A 21,234-nucleotide genomic window follows, 5' to 3' on the forward strand; every position below is an offset into this window, starting at 1 on the left:
TGTTTGTTGAGGGTCTTTTCCAACTTGGCTGATTCTGTGGTTCCAGTAGCTATTTCCATCGCACTTGCTGCTTTTCCCTGTTCTGAAAACAAAAGAATGGCTGGAGTTGCAGCAGGGTTAAATATTTCCTAGAGAGCTCTTCTCGAAGAGTCTGTAGTCCTTGTGTGTTTGTGTGGTGTATGTTCCCTGCTTGATAATGTGCTGGCAGAAATCATTTTCAAGATCTAATTTTGACCTCTGGAAGGACAGGAGATGATTTAAAATATCCTGCACTGATTGCACTCATCAGGGCTAGAAGAACTATGTCAAAGTGACAAATAACCATAACCAAGGTAACAAGAAGAGCCTTTTCTGGTGAGATGAGTCTCTTGGAGAGTGGCAGTGGAGAGAAGCAATGGCCAGGCCGTGTGTGTATGTGTGTGCCCGTTAGTTAAAGGCACAGGGCTGACTCCAGCTGCCTGTGTACGTGGCAATATTGCCGCAGCAGTGATGTATCAGTAGAGCAAAAGTGAACAAAACCGGGTTTCATCATCTTTTTAGGGTCTGATATAAAACCTTCGTCCCACCCACAGGTGATTATCATGAATCATAGAACGGTTTGGGTTGGAAAGGACCCTAATATCATCCAGTTCCAACTCCCTGCCATGGGCAGGGATGACTCACACTAGACCATGTCAAAGGACAATGCTGAGATAAGATCTCTCCCCTTCAGCTTCATATTTCCAGTTGCTGGGGCTATCAGCTGGTGCACATCAGCTCCATTTGGTGCCTTCCATGGGCTGTGGAGCCTTTCTGCCTTTTGAGATTTGTCAGCAATAGCTTCCATGATCTAAATGGAGGTTAATGAGAAACTCGTGGAGGTTGAAAGTGGTCCTTAGCTTGAAAAGCTTGTGAATGTCTGATTTTGCACTGTTCACTAAAACTGTGGAGTCTGTCGACCTACCTGAAAACCTACATGACATTTCCTTTGCAGCCTGTTGGAAAATGCCTTCTTTCCTGCAGACCCAAACTTGAACACATCACTGCTTCACAACTGCATTTCACCTCCAGGAGGTGCAGAGTTTGGAATATGATGCACAAAGACCTTTGCAGTGAGGAGCAGGATGCCTGGAAGGTTGAAGCTGGATATTACAAGTGCAGATTCTTGGCCTAGCACCTGGAGAACTGGAGACCATGGCTGAAAGCTGTTCAGCTCCATTAGTGAGTAGGCAGAGTGGTTCCTGGGCCGCAGTCTGAGGCTGCTGGAAGTGGGAATTGGCATGCAGGGACAATGCAAAGAAGCCTGGTTTAGATTTTATTGCTCTTTCATCCGTGACTCTGAATAGTGCTGCAGCAGGGTGCAGTCAGCAGTGGGAGCCTCTGTCTCTGGAATGGGATTCACTGGAGTGCGTTGCCTTTCAAAGTCAGTGCACTGGGGCTCATGTATATGGACACAGTTATATAAATCCGCATAGAAAACTTGGTGCATTTGTGCTGACAAAAAGCTGTTGTGGGTGGATGGCCGCATTATCCACTTTAATGGGGTGCTGGAACCAAGCTGATACCCTTTGCTTCTCAGCCAGGAGAGCTGAGGAGCAGAGCTCTCATCTTCCCCGACCTGCACGTGTGGACATGCCTATCTCAGGGAAGCAGGGATTCAATCCTGCCCCAAGGACAAGATCAGGGGCTCAGCCAGGACTCGGAATCTGCTGTGGCAGCAGCCAGTGCATCCACAGAAGACAGCTTATGGTTGGAATAAGTTGGGCTAATAGAGCAGGAAGAAAAAGTTGAGGTCAGGAGCTAAATGGGTCTTCCTCCCCAGTATCCTGCTTTCCAGTTAGGGTAAACACAGTGGGCAGTCGGATGGATCCATGGTTTGGTAGAAGTCTCTTTGCTGCCCCTGCTGCTGTTACTGTGAGGTAGCATGAGATGGGCACGTGGTCTGGTGTGCTGCTGCCCTTCATCCTCCTTCCTCTTCTGTTAATGGCCCAGCTTGGAAAGTTTTGTTCCTTTGCTAGCAAGTAGGAGCTGCATGGTTCAGTCATCCCTGGGCAGCAGTTACTTTGTACTGCAGTGATGTGTAGGGTGTTTAACCAGTGCATGAGCCTGTTCCCGTCAGTCGCCTGTGCAGTCTGGATGTGCCCAGAAAGCCGTCAGAGCCGGGAGTGGAGCATACTCCTGCTGTGTATTCCTGTGCAGTGAGCAGTTAATAGTGACCTAGCCGTGCCTCAGAGCTTGATCAGAGTTTTGGGGACTTGTATTACACAAAACCTCACTGCTTTTCATAGCATCAGAATCCCAGCCTGGTTTGTATTGGAAAGGGCCTTAAAGCTCACGCAATTCCAACCCCTGCCACAGGCAGGGACCCCTTCCACTGGAGCAGCTTGCTCCAAGCCCCTGTGTCCAACCTGGCCTTGAGCACTGCCAGGGATGGGGCAGCCACAGCTTCTCTGGGCACCCTGTGCCAGCACCTCAGCACCCTCCCAGGGAAGAGCTTCTGCCTAAGAGCTCAGCTCAGTCTCCCCTCTGGCAGGTTCAAGCCATTCCCTTTGGCCTGGCCCTCTCTGAGGGATTCATACGGTATTGTGGCATCTGTGGCCGCTTGCCTTTCTGTGCTGTAGTGCACTGCCCTCTGACTTTTGCAGGTCAAGTTGGAGTCATGCTGTCATAAATCTGTGGCTATGTGGTTTGGGCTCAAAGTCGGGCACAAGATGCCCTGACCCACACCCTCAGCGCTTCTTCTCTGCAGCGTGGTGAGAAAATTGGCCTTTGTGGTCCTAATGGTGCCATTAATCCTTTCAGGATAGCCGGGGCTCAGAGGGCACAACAGGAAAAGGAGCAGGGGGTGACCTCAGCTTAGCTTAGCTGTGAATTCCCCGCTGGCGTTGGAGGGCAGTGCCCAAGGCTGTGTGTGCAGTGTCATCGCTGTTCACTAGAGGACAGCATTTCACACTGCAAGCCACAATTCCCCTGGAACAGTGCTGGAAGGGGCTCCTTACACATTCGTGTGTGCTGGGAACAGGTTGGGGTTGAGGCTACACAATAATGTGCTAGAACTCAGGAGCCATCCAGTGAAGGCTGGTCAGGAAAGCGGGGCTTAAATTACTGTCCACAGACCCTGCCTTGGCCAACCTCGGAAGGGTAATGCTGACTGCTGTGCTGCTGCATGGGCTCTGTGGCAGGTAGGGGCTGCTGAAGAGGCAGGGCAGGGAGAGAAGGAAGTCTTCAGGAAAAAAAAAGGTAAAAAATGGCAGGTTTTGCCTATCAAAACCCTTATAGAGGGTGGTGGGTGCACGGTGAAGGGCTGGAAGCAAAGGAGGTGCAGGGCCCTGCTCAGAGGGGCTATAGCATGAGTGTACATGGGGTGATGGGCCTTGCAGGAGAGAGAAAATAAAGGGTGGTAGAGTAAATACTGCTCAACGTGCTGCTGCTGCCTGCTGTGATAGCAGAGCTCTCAGCAGAGGGCAGGACTGCTGCTCTCTTCTATCACTGTTCCGTCAGCCATCTCTTCATGCAAGGGGCAGAAGCTCCCACATAGCACAAGGAGTGTGAAATGAAAGATAAGGAGGTTGGGTTATGCAAAAGGAAGCGAGCTTCAGCTTTTGTGACCAGCTTTATGCAAGCAGGCATCTTGGCCGTTGGTGCTGTGCAGCACCGTGCGGCCTCACAGGACAGCTCTGGCTTGGGTGCTGCTCTTCATGGTGGCTTTATTTGCAGTTCCCTGATTTATGCCTTAGGGAAAGCTGACTTTGAGCGACAAGGGAGTGGAGCTCTGGCAGGATTCATGCTTGCTCTAGCTTTGTTGATGAGACATGGAGAAAGTATTGAATAGCCAGGTGTGAGAGAATGCAGGACAGAAGCAGCCTGTCTGTGAGGCCCTGGTTGTGACAGGAAGCAGGCACAGTTCACAAAGCAGTATTAACTGTGGTAAATTCCATTTGGGCCCCTGGCACCAGTAGCTGTGACTGATCTCCCCTGCAGGCCCCCTGCTCTTGGCAGTTCCAGGTGGCAAAGCTCATCCCACCTTTCACTTCTCCCTGTGACCCCCATGGCTTCCCTTTGGTGCTTTCTGTGCAATGGAGGATGGGAGGAGTGCAGCACTTCTGAGCGGGATTGATGCTCCTTATCCTTTACACAGCTATTCCCTAAGTTAAAGCTAAGCACGAAAACTGCTCTGGCTTAGAGAAGGGATCAGGTAAGGGCAGAGAAAACTTCCACCCCTCACTGCAGGCTCCTGTGGCCTCTCTTGGTACATACCTGGGCCTCAGGGTTTGTTCCTTAGAAGAGCACAGAGAACAAAACCTGCCCTGCAGAGCCTGGCATTTCACTGGCATTTATGCCAAATGCTGGGCTGCTGCTGACATCCCTGAGCGCTTCCAGCTCAGATGGTGAGATCTGGGCAGATGCTGTCATCTGCTGCTTGGGAATAACAGCAGTCCCTACAGGGGGGAGAGGGGGTGGTGTTCCTGGTGAGGCTCTGCTGGGCCTGGAATACTCCAGTGCTCTGTCAGTTGGCTGCTCTGGCAGCACGTGTCACACATGCAAAGGGAGCTTAGTACCGCAAGCATGGCTTGGTTATCAGAACAGGGGTGATGGGTTTCCATGTCCTTGGTCTTGGCCCTGAGCAGCCACAGCCTTGGGTAAGCCACCTCAGTTCACTGCCCCAGTAAAATAGAGCTGACAGCCTTAGCCTGGATAGCCAGTTCTTGGGAAGTATTCCCTGCAGCTGCCTCCCTTTGTACAGCAGGAGGCTTTGTCCACCCTTCTTGGAGAATCTGCACTGCTTCTGACACTGTCTTGTCCCTCTTGAGCAATGGCAAGTGCCATCCCTTGATACCTTGTCTCCTTCATAGGGAGACAAGGCTGAAATCCCACCATGTGGCTGGGAATCCAGTTACAGCAGGGCTAACACAGTTACTGCCACTTCTAATTAGATGTGGGCCTCTGCCTTCTTGACTAAAATTAACCTTGCCAGTGTCAGTCCTCTTCACAAGCCACTCTCCCCCTGGTTAGCCACATCTGCCACCAGAGCCCCTTTTCTCCTCTGCTGCCCACATGTAAGTTCCTTTGAACCAAGGTCAAGCGCAGGGATTCGGTTTTGCCCTCTTTGCCATTAACCTTCTGTTCTGCTTCTGTCACTTCCCTGCAGCTTCAGCATTCTCTCACCTTAACTCATCTCTCCCATTCCATGCTCCCGCAGTAGACCCAAGTGAGTCTGGGGGATAATTCAGTCCTCGGGACTCCTGTCAATGCTTTATTGCATCTCTCTGGGGGATTTCCCTCTGCTGCACTTTCCAGGTTGACATTCAGAAGAACCCATGAGAGAAAGGAAGGAGGTTAAAGACTGGAAGCGCAACAAGTGGCCCCAGAAACGGCGGCTGTAGGGAGCAAAGAATGAGTTTGTTTCACGTGATATTTGGGCTGTTGCATGAAGGGGGCAGTCTGCTTGTAGCCAAAGCCTGACTTCTTCTGTAAGCACATCTGCTGAACTAGTTTGAGTGTTGGCTGGTGATGTCTGCACTTCGTCAAGACAACAGTTAAGGAAGTTCAGCTGCGGAAGTACTACGGAGCGTGAGCTTCACCAGCACAACTCTGAGGAGTAGCTCCCTCCTGGAGCAGCAGCGTGCATGCAGGGCTGCCCACACGGGCATCCCAACCCATCACAGGCTTTCCTCTAGGTGACCTTGGGCTCAGCTTCTCCCGCTTGCTTGGAGAGCTGTTGATTTACAATGCAGATTCATCGGTCCTCGCCTGCCTGTCCCTGCCCCTCCTGAATTTGGCTGGGATATAAGAGGCTGTTTGCTTTCTGATGCCAACAGTGGCCATGGCAGAGAGCCCTGCCACGTGAGAGGCAGAGATAGAGCAGAGGGGGCCAAGGAGGAGCAAACTGTGCAGCAGCTATTGCTTCTGGTGGCTGAGGAGCACATCTGCAGGGCAGGATGTCAATGCTTACCCCTGTCCTGCAGCCGCCGGAGGTGAAGGAGTATCTGTCCAAGGGTGAGCGCTTCATCAAATGGGATGATGTGAGTACTACAGGTTTTCCTTCACTGTGTTTTATGTATGGTGATGGGGCAGACACTGTGTTTTGGTCAGGGGTTATGGGGAGGCTGGGAGCGTGTATTCAGTGCTGGGGTTGGGACATGGTGTGTTGTACCTGAGAGCAATGATGTCTGGATGAGAGCTGAGGGGAAAACCAATGGGTGTATGTGTTAGGGGTTGGTGATGTGGCTCCTGCACCTCTTGTTACTGTGGAGGGTGGAAGTAGATGGAGTGTGCCACTGGGTCTGGTGTAGGACCTCAGGGTCCCAGCCCTTGGGAAGGTGTCACTGCCTGCAGCTTCTTTGGGGTGAGAGGCAAATGGCACATTCGGACCTGTCCAGAGGAGCCTGAGGGGCAGGATTTACTGAGAGGACTCTCCGTGCTTTGCAGACAGAGAGGAAATCAGGCTCCAGGTTGCTTCCTCTTATGGCCCTGTTGGAGTGGACAGTGAGAGAGCCATGTCCTCCTGTGCCTGCTGGCTGTGGGTCTGTGAGCTACCAAGTGTGCAGTGGCCGAGTAGCAAAGGGCCAGAGCCTCGGAGGGTGCTGCAAGAAGCTGCTTCTTTCCAACTCAGTGTCTTCATCTGTCTCTGCAGTCTCTGTTTGCCTTTCATTGTGAGGAGCAGAAAGTGGGAACAGCAGAGTGGGATAGCCCCCTCCTCACTTTCTAAGAAGGCAAAAGAGTATTTACCCCAGTCCCCACATACCTGAGCAAGGGCACAGCAGCTGCCCATCCATTCTGTCTGCAGTGTGAATTGTCTGCTGTGGAGCATGAGCTGATAAAACGGGGGCATGCCAGGTTATGATTATTCACCAAGCTCAGGGGGAAACATGTGATGTGGTATTGCAGCTGAGATGTGTTAGAAGGAGCCTTCAGTAGAAATAGGAGGGATTAGTGCCTACTTTTGTGGGTGTGAAGCTGGAACAGAGTTTTAAGTCCCAAGGCAGTGTGTGTGGGGGATGTCAGTCACTTGTGTGCACAGTAAGCAGAGGCGGTCCAGAGACATAAAGCAGTGTCATATACAGCTAGCAGAAAGGGTGGATGCTGGGGGATACAGATGGGATATCGCCAGGCACTTACTGCACTGGCTGTACAGGAACAGGAGGACACCAGGGCATGGTGAAAAGTGCAGCCCTCCCATTCTTTCCAGTCTCCCACTGCCTGGAGAGTGCATGTGTGGCTGCTTTGGATTTGAACAGGGATTTGGTTTCTGAGAACAGCAGCAGCCAAACATCTACAATTGCTGCTGACTTTCTGTGCCCAGTCCTTGGGGACCACCTTCCCAAAAGCTTGAAGCTGTTAAGTCCTACACGGGGAATTCAGTGGCAGGGAGGCTCCCTTGAAACCCAAGGTGAGTTAACTTGGGCTTCCAAGCCCCAGGTGTTTTATTTGCTGCTGCTTCAACGATAGGATTGAGGGAGCTCCAGTCCTGTGTGGGGTTTTTGCTACAGCGTAAGGATTTTTAAGTGTTCCTCAAAGGTTGTCTGATGACTTAGTCCTTTACAGACCTGAGCTCCAACAATGAGGAAAGCCTTCTCCACAAGCGTTCTGTTCTGATCGCATTGCTCCGTCTCCTCATGCTTTCCCACTCCACAGTTAGGGCAAGCTACAGAGGATGGTGTAAGAGCTCCAGGCTGTGGGATTGCTGCTCTTTAGGGGTCACAGGCCTGTGGGGTTTGTCCCACCTTTTGAATTGACCTGGCCATATTACCATAGGTAACGGGTTTGAACTCCTTCCACAGTATGAGAGGCAAGGAATGCAGGGAGATGAGCCTGGCTCCTTACATCCCTCTGTACAGTTTGGGACTGGAGTGGAGCCTTCACTGTACCCGACAGCTTCTTGACCAAAGCCACCTTGTGTAGTGCCTTCACTTCGTGCAGCATCTGCAGTGTGCTGCTTAGAGCAGAGTGCAGTGGGGCTGTTCTCACCTGTCCCACGGAGTTACCCCAACATCTCGGGGTAAGGAGCAGCTCTGCTGTGCTTTGTTGAGCAGCCACCAAGCTGGGGCTGCTGAGCAGGCTAAAGAGGTGAAGTCCTACCACGTGTGTGATAATGTATCTGAAGGACCAGCTTGGGAACACTTTCACACCTCAGATAGGGCACAGGATAGTAGCTGACCTCTTAAGCAGAGCAGTTATATGTGGATTTGGCTCTGTGCTGCCTCTCAGCCCTCATAGTAGAAGCAAAAATGTTTCTGTCTCTCAGAGGTTATGGATTACATGACTTTACCACACAGTGCTTGCTTTCTGCCCTGGACTTGAACTCTACAGTGTGAGCAGCAGCCAGTTTGGCTGCCAGACCATCTTCTATAGAATTCCCTATTTCCTTTGTTACAGGAGCCTCCCCATAGCAGAGCCCACCTGTACCCCACAGCCATCCATGTGCCTGCTCAGGAGGGGGGACACCCTGATCAGCTCCCGCCAGTCCTTACTGCAGCCTCACTTGCTTTCAAGAAAGCTGCTTTACAGGAGATAAGGTTAATCTAGAGCATGGCCCAGTACTTGGTGGCAGTACTGCAGTGCCTGTTCTGCTTTTGTGGCCATGTGCTCAGGGAGCTAACCAGGAGCTCTGGGAACATGGACATCATAGAATGGTTTCAGTTGGAAAGGACCTTAAGATCATCCAGTTCCAACCCCCTGCCATGGGCAGGGACACCTCACACTAAACCATGGCACCCAAGGCTCTGTCCAACCTGGCCTTGAACACTGCCAGGGATGGAGCATTCACAACCTCCCTGGGCAACCCATTCCAGTGCCTCAGCACCCTCACAGGAAAGAATTTCTCCTTAGATCCAATCTAAACTTCCCCTGTTTCAGTTTGAACCCGTTACCCCTTGTCTTGTCACTGCAGTCCCTAATGAAGAGTCCCTCCCCAGCATCCCTATAGGCCCCCTTCAGACACTGGAAGCTGCTCTGAGGTCTCCCCGCAGCCTTCTCTACTCCAGGCTGAACAGCCCCAACTTTCTCAGCCTGTCTTCATACAGGAGGTGCTCCAGCCCCTGAGCATCCTCGTGGCCTCCTCTGGACTTGTTCCAACAGTTCCATGTCCTTTTTATGTTGATGACACCAGAACTGCACACAGTGCTCCAGGTGAGGTCTCACGAGAGCAGAGCAGAGGGGCAGGATCAAACAGGTCAACAGTGTCCCTGGTACAGCATGAGAAAGGCAGCAGGGGGTAAAAGTAGAACATAGAGTGCTTTGTTCCGTGGGTAGTTTGCTGTAGTGGAGAATCCTCAGTCTGAAAACTGAGAAATACAGATGCACTCTGGAGCAAAGTATGAGTTCAGTAACAAACCGGAGAACCCCAGGGCAAGTAACAGATACAACTTCCAAATTCCACTGCTGGTTTCATCTCAGTAGCTGGGTATTTCAGCTTCACAGATTGCATTTGAAGCTTTCCCAGCAATGGATGGTAGACCTTGTGATCCTGTCTTGTGTTGCACCAGAGGTCAAGTGCAGTGAGGAGTTATCTAGACTGAATGAGCAAATGGGCTGGGACCCAGGCAGAGCACCAAGCATCCTTCATCTCATTCTCCAAAGCGCTCGTGTTAATTCATCTCTTCCCACAGGCTTGCATGTGAGATGGGAACGGGTGTTGCCTTGAGAATAGCTGTGAAGCTGCTTTAACTGAAAATGCAGAGGCAGAGCAATCATCCAGAGGTGAAGTGCACGGCCTCATGTGCAGTACATGCCTCAGCTCCCTGTTGTATCGGGGTCAGGATTGGCGCTGAATAATTCCATCTAATTTTGCTCCTGTGGTGTGGGTGTTTAAACAACTGCTGCTTTTCCTAGTCTGTGTAGAGCTCGTCCTTGGAGTTTGAATCATTGCCTAAAGCAGCCTCATCTGCTGTATTAGATGGACTCATCCTTGAACCCTTCCTGGCTCAGGTCCTTCCCTGTAAAGAGAGCCCAGATAACTCGTGTGAAGGTGCCCCTGGTGAATGGTATCTCTGCTTTGCCTGGGCTACTCCTGGAGCTTGTAGAACCCAGTCAGTGCCTTGGGGGATAAGGCAGTTCAAATGAAACAGTTAATTGCATCCACAGCTACTTTCTTCTCTTAATTCATTGTACAGAAGGCTTCAAGAGAGTTTTTAGCTAAACGGGTGGTGTTAGGTGAGACTCAGGCTTCAGCAGAGATCAGGTTCCATAGCCTCACATGGAGGCGAACTAAAATCATCTGGTTCATTTCCATAAGCCAGAGGATGATTCACCCAACGGGGTCTAGATCTGAACTGGAAACTTGCACCCCATGATGGGCTTTCCAGGTCAGGTAAGGTGTTAACCTGCTTCCTTCTGTTTGCCTTTTTTGTCAGGAAACAGGAAGTGCTTCCCCTGTGATTCTTCGAGTGGATCCAAAGGGCTTTTACTTATACTGGACCTATCAGAATAAGGTAAGTGCTAAGGCTTCACACTTGGTCTCCAAATAGCCAGGTCAGGTTTGTGTAAGATTGAAACGCTTTCAGTGCTTGAGTTCTGCACTCCAGAGCAGACTGCCACACTCATTCCACCTACAGAGGAGCTGGGAGTCCTGTGCTTCCTCCATGGCAGATTTGTCTTGTCTTCAGATATCCAGAAAAGAGCAGGAGATTAAGCTGTCATGCCAGAGAGATGTGTGGCCTTTCTGTGCTTGTCATGCTGGCATCTTGTACTTGCAAAGTTCACTAGATGTGCTTCCAAGGACTTCGGAGGTCAGAAGAGTTGGTATCCCGTTACCCAGTACCCTGAAGGGTTCTCCCGTCCAGTTCAGTGGTACAGTTGGAAAGATCATGGCAAGACATGCAATTACATGTATGCAGCTTCAGCTGATGTGTACCTCATGCTGCCTGTGTTATAATTAACTGATTTCTTGGGGGTTTTAGGCATTTTAATTTAGCAAAGGGTAGTGAGCATAGTGCTACAGAGACTGCAGCAAGTGTAGAGAGCGAGTTGTGCTCCTCTCGGGGCAGGGTGATGTGTAAACCACAGGATGCTGGAGGAGAGAGGGAGGCAACAAATGCAGGAAAGAGAATTCAGTTCCTCAGTGATGAGTAGCAATGGGTGGTGGAGAGATCTGGCTGCCTGGAGATGGAAGGCTGGGTTTACTTCTGCTTTCCAGAGCAGGGCTGTGGTTCAGCTCTACTTCCTCCTTGTGACCTACATGCTCAAGAGGCATGGGAGATAAAGAGACAGAGACATTAGTCCTGTCCAGCACCCTGGCCAGGAGACCTGACGTGGTTTGGTGAGCTCTGCTTTTGCTGGAGATGTGCCCCAGTGCAAGAACATTGTCCTGAGGCTGGGGACTGCCACATCCTCTAGAAGATGTGTTCTCTTTTCAGCCATCTCCATCACTCTCATTCCTCTCTCAAGATCCACTCCTGGCAGTAGGATTTTTGCTGTGCAGCTTCCAGCAGACAGTGGGAAGTGGTAGCACTGGAGGAGGTGCACAAAATGGGACAAGAGGAGCTGTTATCACCCTCAAAAGTGGGATATTTCCCTAGGTTGGTGGTACAAGGGAAAGGGGCTGGGGTAAGGAAGCAAAGCTCACATGAGGAAATCCACACTTGAGGGGTCTCATCTTCCTGGCAGTGCCATTGATCATCATCTAAACTAAACTGTTAACACATTAGAGAGGTGCACTGGAGCAGCAGCTTGCTTTACATCCTTGGAGAAGAACGTGTCTGGCATCTTTTCCATCCTCTGAGGGGATCTGCAGGCAGGGTGAGCTAGCAGGAGTGGGGGGCAACTGGTGGCAATCATGGGGGGCTAGGGAACGCTTGTGGAGGTCTTGTGCAGGCTGGCATGAGCCTTGTCAGGGATAAGAGATGGGCTCATACAGAGAATGATGTGGTATACTCAACAGCTTGTCTGTTGAGTTTGTGTGGCTTTATTAATCTTTGGCTGACTCATCCTAAGATCTGCTTGGCATGAACAGCAGGACACAAACTGCACCTCTTTTGCACTAAGGATTCGGAAAGGAGTGGGATTGGGAGTAAAACTTCCATCCTGCTTGACAATAAAGTGTTGCTACAGCCAGAAGACTTGGTATCCACATTGTTCCTTATTGTGATCTTGGAAAATATTGCCTGCTGCAACAAGTATAATTTGTTCTCCAGATCCATGGTGAGGAGGCACATTAGTAACAGAGGAAGGAAATTCAGGTTGGATATTAAAAGAACAAGCAACACAAACAGGACAAGTAGCCAGCAGCGAGGACATGGAGTGGGCTGCCTGGAGAAGGCTGGGGAATGTCCTCCATGGGAGCTGCTTTGGACCAGATGAGGTGAAGGTCTGCTGGGAGTGAGCTGGGCAGAGTGCTCCTGTCTGCCTTCCAGCTCAGCTGCTCCGGGTTCAAAGTTGGAGGCAAAAGACAGGCTAAGAACAGGGGTGGGTTGCATGAGCATGTGGACTTGGAGCTGGGGTAATGTTCCCCTGTATAAACCCACATACATGTCATGCACTCCCTCTCATGGTGATCCACACCAAGCCTCTGGCCTCACCCTGAAGAGGACAGGGCTGCAGGCCACTGTCATCTTCACCCAGGCCAGCTTGGACATCAGTGGCTGACGCGTCCCTGCCTGCCCTGTGCTGGTGGGAGAGCTCTTCCCCGGTGAGCAGCGCTGACTGAGACTTGCTTTGCAGGTTCTGGGGGCTCTGCAGTGGGTGTCTTCCCTGCTTTTTCTTTCCTCATCTTCCTTGTCCTTGTTCTGTTGTAGGAGATGGAGATTTTGGATCTAACCAGCATCCGAGATACTCGAGTAGGGCGATTTGCCAAGATCCCCAAGGTGAGTGCATGGCTTCACTTCTGCTGCTTGCTCATGTGGGAAAGGCAAGGCTGCCTTTGGCACAAGCTGAGGCAGTTTACCTGCCTTTCTGCTACAAGAAGGTGGAGAGGCCCCTGTCTTCTGCCATCACAACTACGTAAATATAGATCAGCAGTCTTTACTCTTGTCCATGACCCCCCCAGGGGTCCTCTTGTGCACCCAAAAGAAAGGTACTTCCAGACTGTGGTGTATGAGCTGTGGGAGAACAATGTGCACAACAGCTCCCCTTCCAAAAGCCTGCCCAAAGGCTCGGTTCTCTTGCACACAGCAGCTGTATTCTCTCCCTGGCCTGCATCTGCCCAGCTTTGATGTGGGCCTGGGACACTGGGAAGCCCTGCAGGAGACTTGTGATGCTTCTCCATTGAGTCATCGGAGCTTCTCTCTTGTGTGAGGATGCCCAGACCCAGTCAAGGCAGCTACAAACCTGTAGTTAGTGACATTTCAGCACAGTGTGTGGTGGGGATTTTTTCCCTTTAAAGGGAAGAAAATGCACTTTCAGAAAAAACAGTGTTTCTTTATCTTTTTCTGTCCAAATAATTCCAGTTGTCTGCTTGCAGGGGGCAGACTGAGGGAGGAACATGAGTATGGCTTTGTTCTTGCTTTCAGTTGTAATTCAAGCTTCCTGCAGCAAAGTTGTCCTTGTTAGGACTTTTTTCTGCATCTGTTTTTGGTTGTTTTTAACTTTTCCATGTATGGCAAAAAGGCAAGGAGAAAACCAGAGGAAAACTGGAGCATGAAAAGGAAACAAGGGAGTACAGATAATGGCTGTGCATGGTAACACAGGTGATTAATGCAAAAGGGGACGGTTTTGCAATGAGAGGCTCAAGCAGCCTCTTTGCGTAAGTAGGATGAGTGTTTGCTCAATACTGCTCTGCAAATGTCTATTCTGAGCTCCCTGAGCCTCGTGGTTCTCAAAGGGCCATAATGAAGTAGGTGCTCAAGGCACAGGGAGTTCCAGAACAGCCCCCAGCTCATACAACTCTTAGAAGTCATCATTCCTTCTGAGAACTGTTTTCCTTCTTGGAAATGCACTGAAATGAAAACTCAAATGGTTCAACAGCCTCAGACTTTGCCTGCAATTGGGTTTGTGGGAATAATGTTCGAGAAACCTTCTTGGAAGCTTTGGGTTTTTCACTTGAGAGAATAAAACATTTGGAGCTGGTAGAGCTGGGTGCTGCAGTCAAGGCGGAATGCACTGAGGGGAAGACCAACGTAAGGGAGAGACATGCAACACTGTTTTCTAGGGTGTTGAAGTTGCAGGAATAACCTGTTTACAGAATGAATTCAGCTTTGATATGGGTTATAACTTGATGGTGTAAGTGGGTGCTGAGGCCATAGGTGGAGATACTTCTGGTGGCTACGGGCAGGCCAGAGAAAAATCTCCTGGGTTGGAGCAATTGGTTAAGGAAGACTAATTGGAGACTTCCAAGAGAAACATATTGGCACAAACAGTGTCAGAGCTGCCTCTAGACAGAGGAACTGCTCCTCCACCAGCATCTTCCTGTGAGGAGCCCCTACTCACAAGACCAACCCCAGTTTTAAAGAGTGAGCCACAGTTTGGGGGTGACCACATTCCATGTGCAGAGGAGAAACTATGATGGCCTCTTAAAAGAGGTTTTTAATGAAACCACAAAGATGTTTGTGAAAAGAATGGGGAAATGGATGAGCAGCAGCAGGTATCAAAAAGCAGAGAGGGGAAGCAGTGGCTGTGGGCCATAGTTAGCTCTGAATCTTGTCAGTGAAACTGGAAAGTGGCCCCTATGATTCCCATCATAAGCAAAGGGTCTTAAAGAACAGAGTAAAAGGGGCATCTTTGCATAGAAAATTTACTGCTGGGTGTCTTGAGAGAGAGAACCAGCAGTCTGCCAGTGCTTGGGCCTGTGGCATCCCAAGGGGTGTTCATGGGTGACCTACAGGAGATGTGGAGAGACCAGGCAAGACCAATGGTACCTAGTTATTTGGGGTCATAAAATGAGGACTCGCTGCTTTGCACTCATTGACTGCATCGTCTAATAAGTGATACAGTTTAACACAGATGAAATCAGGCAATGCACACAGGAAAAACCCAATCCTAACCTTGTGTAATAACAGGCCCCGAGCTGACTGTTGCTATTCAAAAACAACATCATAAGGATGTGGTAAAATATCAACAGAGCAAGGTTTGCTCAAAAGAGTAAGTTTTATGTTAGGAATTAGAAGGAAATTAGGAAGTCTTACTGCGGAGACTGAATGCACCCATATTTCTGTGCATCTCTAGTGTCCTCATGTCAAATGAGGCAAGTGCTGGAACAGGTAGGGAAGAGCAGCAAGAATAAGGAGAGCATGGGATGGCTACTGTGGGAAGAGATCTGAGTGGGTTGGGATTGGAGCCTGCAAATACTGAAAGATGAGGGGGATGTGGAAGAGTGCTGTGCTGTAAGATCAGGAGGTGATGGAGAAGGTGAGCACAAAGCAGTTACTCAGAGTTTCTTCCAGTGTGAGAGCTCCACATCAAGTGGAATTTTCCAAAGGCAGGTTGAGCACAAGCAGAGGAGGAGCTGCTGGTTTACACCTCGTGTCACTGTGCTGTGGGATGCACAAGTCCCAGAACATGGGAGTTAGAAAGTCAGGACAAGAAGGAATTGCCCTTTGAGGGTGACTGAAGGCAAGATAATGCCTCTGCTTTAGGAAGCTGCAGAAATGTGCCAGGGACGTATCACTGTTTGCCCTGTCATACTTTTCCCCAGGCATCTGGTTGGATCCATGGTCTGCCCTGGGGTAGCTGCTGTGTTCTATCCTTTGCCATAGCCCAGAGACAGTGTTTTACAGTCCTGGGAATTGGCTACAGCTCATTTTGTCCAGAGAGACAAAGGTCAAGCACCAAGTGATTTATTAAGCATTCTCCACAGGCAGAGCGATGCTCTTGATGACAGCCTCTGCTGTGCAAATCCCGAGTGCTTTCTGCATTCTGCATTTCACAGAGACCCTTTTAACACAAGTTTTATTTCCCTTTTCCTTTCAGGCAGTTTTCTGGCATTTCTATGACAACACGTACTCAAATGCACTGAGCTGGCTCCTTATCCATCCTATCCATGCTAGAGAGGAGCTCTTCATCAGGGATTGTACTGACAGGACGAGGGGTGCTGGGTTCAGACTGAAACAGGGGAAGTTCAGGTTGGAGATAAGGCAGAAGCTCTTCCCTGGGAGGGTGCTGAGGCGCTGGCACAGGGTGCCCAGAGAAGCTGTGGCTGCCCCATCCCTGGCAGTGTTCAAGGCCAGGTTGGACACAGGGGCTTGGAGCAAGCTGCTCCAGTGGAAGGGGTCCCTGCCCGTGGCAGGGGTTGGAGCTGGAGGAGCTTTAAGGTCCCTTCCAACCCAAACCAGGCTGGGATTTGATGATTCTCTTCTGGGATGATGGGGAGGTGTTATGTGGGCACCAAAATGGTGGGAGAGATGTGCTGGGAATGTCTTACTTACACATGGCTGAGCTTTCCAGGATGCTCCTGCCCTCACCTGTGCATCCAGCTGGCTTTCCTGGGAGCAGAACTTGCTGAAAGGGATGCAGAAGGCAGGGGAAAGTTGTTCCCATGACTCACATCTCCAGGCAGGGCAGCTGTGTCTCGTGTGCCATTACAGAGGGTATGAATATGAAAAACTGATGTGATGAAGCAAACACAGATTTGTTAGAGGCTGGGGGGGGGGGGGGGGGGAAGAATGAAAAGGTGCTGCCTCCCATCACAAAACAATGGCTTGGGATGCTTGTGGGATATAACTGCTGAGATGAACACAAACTGCTGTTTTGTTGGCTAGAAATGGAGGAGAAGGGGTTAGTGGGTGGTATTTAAGACAGTAAAAAGATCTCAGCTGTGGGGAGCTTTAGCCAGTACCAATAGCAAATTGTGCATCCTGTTCCCCTTCTCCACATCCTTTCCCCCCCTCTGCTTCTTTGCAAGTGATGGCACAGTAAATCCACTGTTTCTGGGGGGCAGAGCTTGTTCTGCTTTTCACCCTGAATTGTGGCTGAAGGAATTAACATGGAAATGCTTTATTGAGAGTATGTGCCCTGCTCCTCTCCTCTGCAAGGTACAGAGCCCTTTCTGGCTCTTCAGGGTGGACCATGCTGAGAGCTTTTCAGACCAATGTAGGTGAAAGGAGTCTCCTTGCTAATGGGTGCTTGTCGTGTGGATGCTGGGAGTTACCCACTCTCAGTAGCACCTTCCTACTGCTGCAAAGCAAGAGGTTTGGAGTTTGGTTTTGTAACCTCTCTCTAGACAGCAAGAATAACACCACAGCACCCACACTAAAAGCCTCTTCTGTAAAGACCTGCTGTCATACGCACTCCTGTGTTGTCACAGCGTTGTCCCTGCGAGCTGGGAGGCAGCGTGCAGTGGGATGTCCTTCCTGAGCAGCAAGTGTTTAGCGAGTAATAGTCAGCCTGTAATGCCCAGAGAGTGGGACACTGAATAAGGGACAAGTCACTAAGGGCTGGCAGCAGTAGGAGCCACCTCTGAATCATAGACTCAACCAGGTTGGAAAAGACCTTTAAGCTCATCCAGTCCAACCATTGCCCAGCACTGCCAAGGCCACCATTAACCCATGTCTCCAAGAGCCACATCCACACATCCTCTAAGCACCCCCAGGGCCGGTGCCTGCAGCCCTGCCCTGGGCAGCCTGTTCCAATGCCTGAGCACCCTCTGGGGCAGGAATTGTTCCTCAGCTCCATCTAAACCTGCCCTGGTGCAGCTTGAGGCCGTTTCCTCTTGTCCCATCCCTTGTTCCTTGGGAGCAGAGCCCAGCCCCTCCTGGCTCCATCCTCCTCTCAGGCACTTGGAGGCAGCCATCAGGTCCCCCCTGAGCCTTCTCTTCTCCACACTGAACCCCCCAGGTCCCTCAGCCCTTCCCCATCACACTTGGCCTCCAGGCCCTGCCCCAGCTCCATTGCCCTTCTCTGGCCCTGCTCCAGCACCTCAAGGTCTCTCTTGCAGTGAGGGGCCCAGAGCTGAGCCCAGGACACAAGCTGCAGCCCCACCAGAGCCCAGCACAGGGGGATGAGGAGGGCCACAGCTGTTTGCTCAGTAGGGAATGATTCCTGGAACTGACCCTGCCTGGAGTCAGGCACTGCTGTGCTCTCCCTGTGAGCACTCTCCTCTCTCTTCTGCCCATCTCCCGAGCCTTTGCTGACGGCCATGTGAGCGCGGAGCATGCACACAGCCTGTGACCTCCTCTGTGCCTGTCCGGGTTTCCCCTTCTCACCCCCTTTGCTTTAGTTTCTCTGGGAGCTGCTCAGTGTCCTGCAGTGTTTCTTCCCCATGGCAATGTTTTTGCGAGACAGAACAGAATGAGCTTGGGCACATGGTCAGGAGTCATAAAGATAAGACTTTGGACATAAATGAGGCAAGATAAAGAGCTGTTGAACGTAGCTCAGCAGCCTGCCTCAGCACATCAAGAGGTTATTTACAGCACAATCCTGTGTTTCCCTCCCAGTAACTCTGAGCAGCAATGGCTGCTCCACTGTTGTTTTTCTGATGCACCAGGACCCAAGAGCACTGACACAGAATGGGATAACTGAGCCCAAAATACGCGATGGTTGAGGCCAGGCTGGGCTGTTGGCTTCATCTCGGGGTTTGTTTAGCCACAGCAGCAGGCGGTGGCTTTGACACCAGCATTATTCATAAACCCAGAAGCTGTGTTTTCTGTCATGATCATAAACCAGCTTCATCCTTCACATGCGTTCTGTTGTTATAGGAGCCAGAGATGCAGACTCTGGACGTGTACAAGGGAGGAAATGACACCAGAGTATTCCACATGTCATGATAACAGCGAGGTGATAAAGCAGGGGTGAGTGGTGTTTAGGAACAGCGCAGAGAGCACCCTCAGAGCCAGGGCTGGGCCATGGACTCTAAACACAGCATGGGTGGTCAGTGGCTCTGGTGCTTTGCAGGGGGAAGGCAGCAGCTCGGGGGCTGGAGCATCATCTCAGTGATATGCCATGGACCCAGCAACGTGCCTGAGCACAGGATGGAGCTAAAGAAAGTCTGATGTCCAGACCTCCAAATAAAACAGTGATCACAAGAAGCTGTATGGAGACAAACTGGTACGTGTGTGTGCAGCAGAAAAGCAGGTAGAAGCTTGTGGCCTGCAAAGGGAGCATCACATACGAATAACACCGAGCTGGGCCCTCCTTCTGCCTCTTCCATCCTCCCACAGCAGTGTGAGCTCTTAGGCCAGAGGGACAGAAGGAACTGCGGGTGCAGAGCCTGCATCTCTCCCTCAGTCAGTTCCGGCTTGATTCCAGAGCCTGCAGCTTGTTCTGTGCCTGTGAATCTCTGTGCTGCTGCATTTTCCGGTGCCTTTAGTAAGGCAGCAGTGAGAGCTGAGAGTGCTTCAGCTGCCTGGGGTTTTCCTGCCTCTCCCTGCTGAATCCCACCACCGAGCAGTGCTAATGAGGACACGAGCGTTACCTGCAGAGCCAAAGGTGCTTGGATAAACTTAGTGCTCCTTTTCCCTTGTGGCAACCAGACAAGCCTTTTCTTCTCCAAAAGAGAAGGTTTGTGGTCACATCCTGTCTTCTCTTAGCACAGGCAGCACATCATGTACCGTGTTTCATAAAGATACAAAGCCGTCAGGGTGCAGTGAGCGTGGCAAATCCCAGCTCGAGTTTGGCTGTATCCCATTCCAGGCAGTGAAAGGACTGCCTCTGTCTCTTGCTTTAGGCCTGGCTCTTTGTTTCTCTTTGCATGAGAATTTGCTTCTCTCTGGACTGTGGATCTTGTTTGGCCAGATGAGGATTTTAGGGAAATGAGGAAGGTGAGAAGTGAAATATAAGCTGCAGCTGCATGTCAGCCGCTCTGCCCGTGGCTTGTTGTGTGTTTGGGGGGTTCAGGTGGATTTGCTAAGCATGGTTTCCCTGTGGATTTGCATGGCTAATACGGTTGTCCTGCTTTTCACACAGCAATTCCTATTTTTCCTTTATGGCCACCCACAACATGACACTGAGTAATGACACAGGGAAGCTGCAGCAGGAGGTGCTGAAGGAGTGCAGGTTGTGAAAGAGCCAAGATGTGGCAGCAGGTTCCGTGCTCTTGGACACAGTCCTTGGTTGCCTCTCAGCACCCTTCACTCAGTGTTGCACCATCAGCACTGCGTTCATCCCACAAGGGACGTGATCCCCATGTGGAGTAGGCAGCGTGGAGCAGGCGAGTGACTCGCTTAATGCCAGGCAGGAAATCAGTCACTGGGAAAATATGACCCAGTTTAGATCCCTGACAAGAGCAGAGAATCAGCCAGGCTGGAAAAGCCCTTCAAGCTCATCCAGTCCAACCATTGCCCAGCACTGCCAAGACCACCACTGAGCCATGGCACTGAGGCCTCGTCTCCACAGGGTGTGAGCACTCACAGGGCCCTGCCCTGGGCAGCCTGTTCCAATGCCTGAGCACCCTCTGGCTCCTCAGCTCCATCTAAACCTGCCCTGGTGCAGCTTGAGGCCGTTTCCTCTTGTCCCATCCCTTGTTCCTTGGGAGCAGAGCCCAGCCCCTCCTGGCTCCATCCTCCTCTCAGGCACTTGTAGGCAGCCATCAGGTCCCCCCTGAGCCTTCTCTTCTCCACACTGAACCCCCCAGCTCCCTCAGCCCTTCCCCATCACACTTGGGCTCTAAAAGAGCATCCTTCCCCTGCTGCTGTTTGCTTCTCCTGACACGGAGCCATCAGCTTCACTGTGGTGTTAGGAGGCATCATAAGTTAATGCTGATGAAGGTCATGGCATGGAAAAAGCAGCACAAGCAAAGGCTAATGGTGAACAAGCTTCTGAGAAAGTGATGAGCTCTCAGGCTGTTACCAACAGGTAACAGGTATCAGGTTTGGCTGGTGGGGCACAGCTAAGGAAAGGCAAAGGCTCTGATCTCCATCTCGTTGGGACGTGGTGAGCCAAGAGACACCAGCATGCAGAGAAGGAAGGGCTGGGAGGAGCCTTCTGTAACAAATACAGGAAATGAGTTCAGCATAAACCACAAGTTCTCTATTGTCTCAGCTTGGTCTGATTCACAACAGTGGAGGTAAGGAAGCTGAACAAACACCAGTGGCTTTGCAAGATGAAGTTAAGTTTGAAGTTGAAATCCGAACACTTTGCCACTCGTAGTGAAAACTCAAGCTCCAGCCAGAAGTTGCTGTGAGCACAGAAAGGTGTGGGTACGTGGTGCTCCCATCTGCAGAGGAAGGTTACTCACAAAGCAGGAATGAACCATCTTAGAAGTTCCCTATTAGAAAACAGGCAAATCCCCTGGGCAGGTGACTGCTTTCCCCTTCTCTCCCTCCAAATGCCCTTGGATTAGACATGTTTCAGTTAACCCCCGAGGAGAGTGGCTTTCATGAAGGGAGAGACAGGAGTCAAATGATGTTGGGTTAGGATCCAGCCCATCCAGTTCTTCCTAAAGGGGTTTGC

The 21,234-nt window shown here is 50.9% G+C and overlaps 1 protein-coding gene across 3 annotated transcripts in view; it reads left to right on the forward strand.

The window, feature by feature from the left end:
- The first annotated feature begins 5,588 nt into the window (after window positions 1-5,588).
- The window catches only part of PLCB2 (phospholipase C beta 2), a 43,957-nt gene continuing 28,311 nt past the window's right edge, over window positions 5,589-21,234 (forward strand). Inside the window, exons 1-3 of one of the 3 annotated variants that reach the window (XR_008975076.1) lie at window positions 5,589-6,002; window positions 10,332-10,409; window positions 12,711-12,779. Coding sequence is in view for 2 of the 3 variants with exons in the window: in XM_057430589.1 (XP_057286572.1) it covers window positions 5,919-6,002; window positions 10,332-10,409; window positions 12,711-12,779 (231 nt within the window). In the remaining variant the exon portion in view is untranslated. The remainder of the gene's footprint in view (window positions 6,003-10,331; window positions 10,410-12,710; window positions 12,780-21,234) is intronic. The other 2 variants (XM_057430589.1, XM_057430588.1) reach the window with 2 other exon arrangements.

Source organism: Pezoporus wallicus, unplaced genomic scaffold (genome assembly GCF_028554395.1).
Source record: "Pezoporus wallicus isolate ANWC-B61680 ecotype Strahan unplaced genomic scaffold, APGP_CSIRO_Pwel_v1 contig_8824, whole genome shotgun sequence".
Classification (NCBI taxonomy): domain Eukaryota; kingdom Metazoa; phylum Chordata; class Aves; order Psittaciformes; family Psittacidae; genus Pezoporus; species Pezoporus wallicus.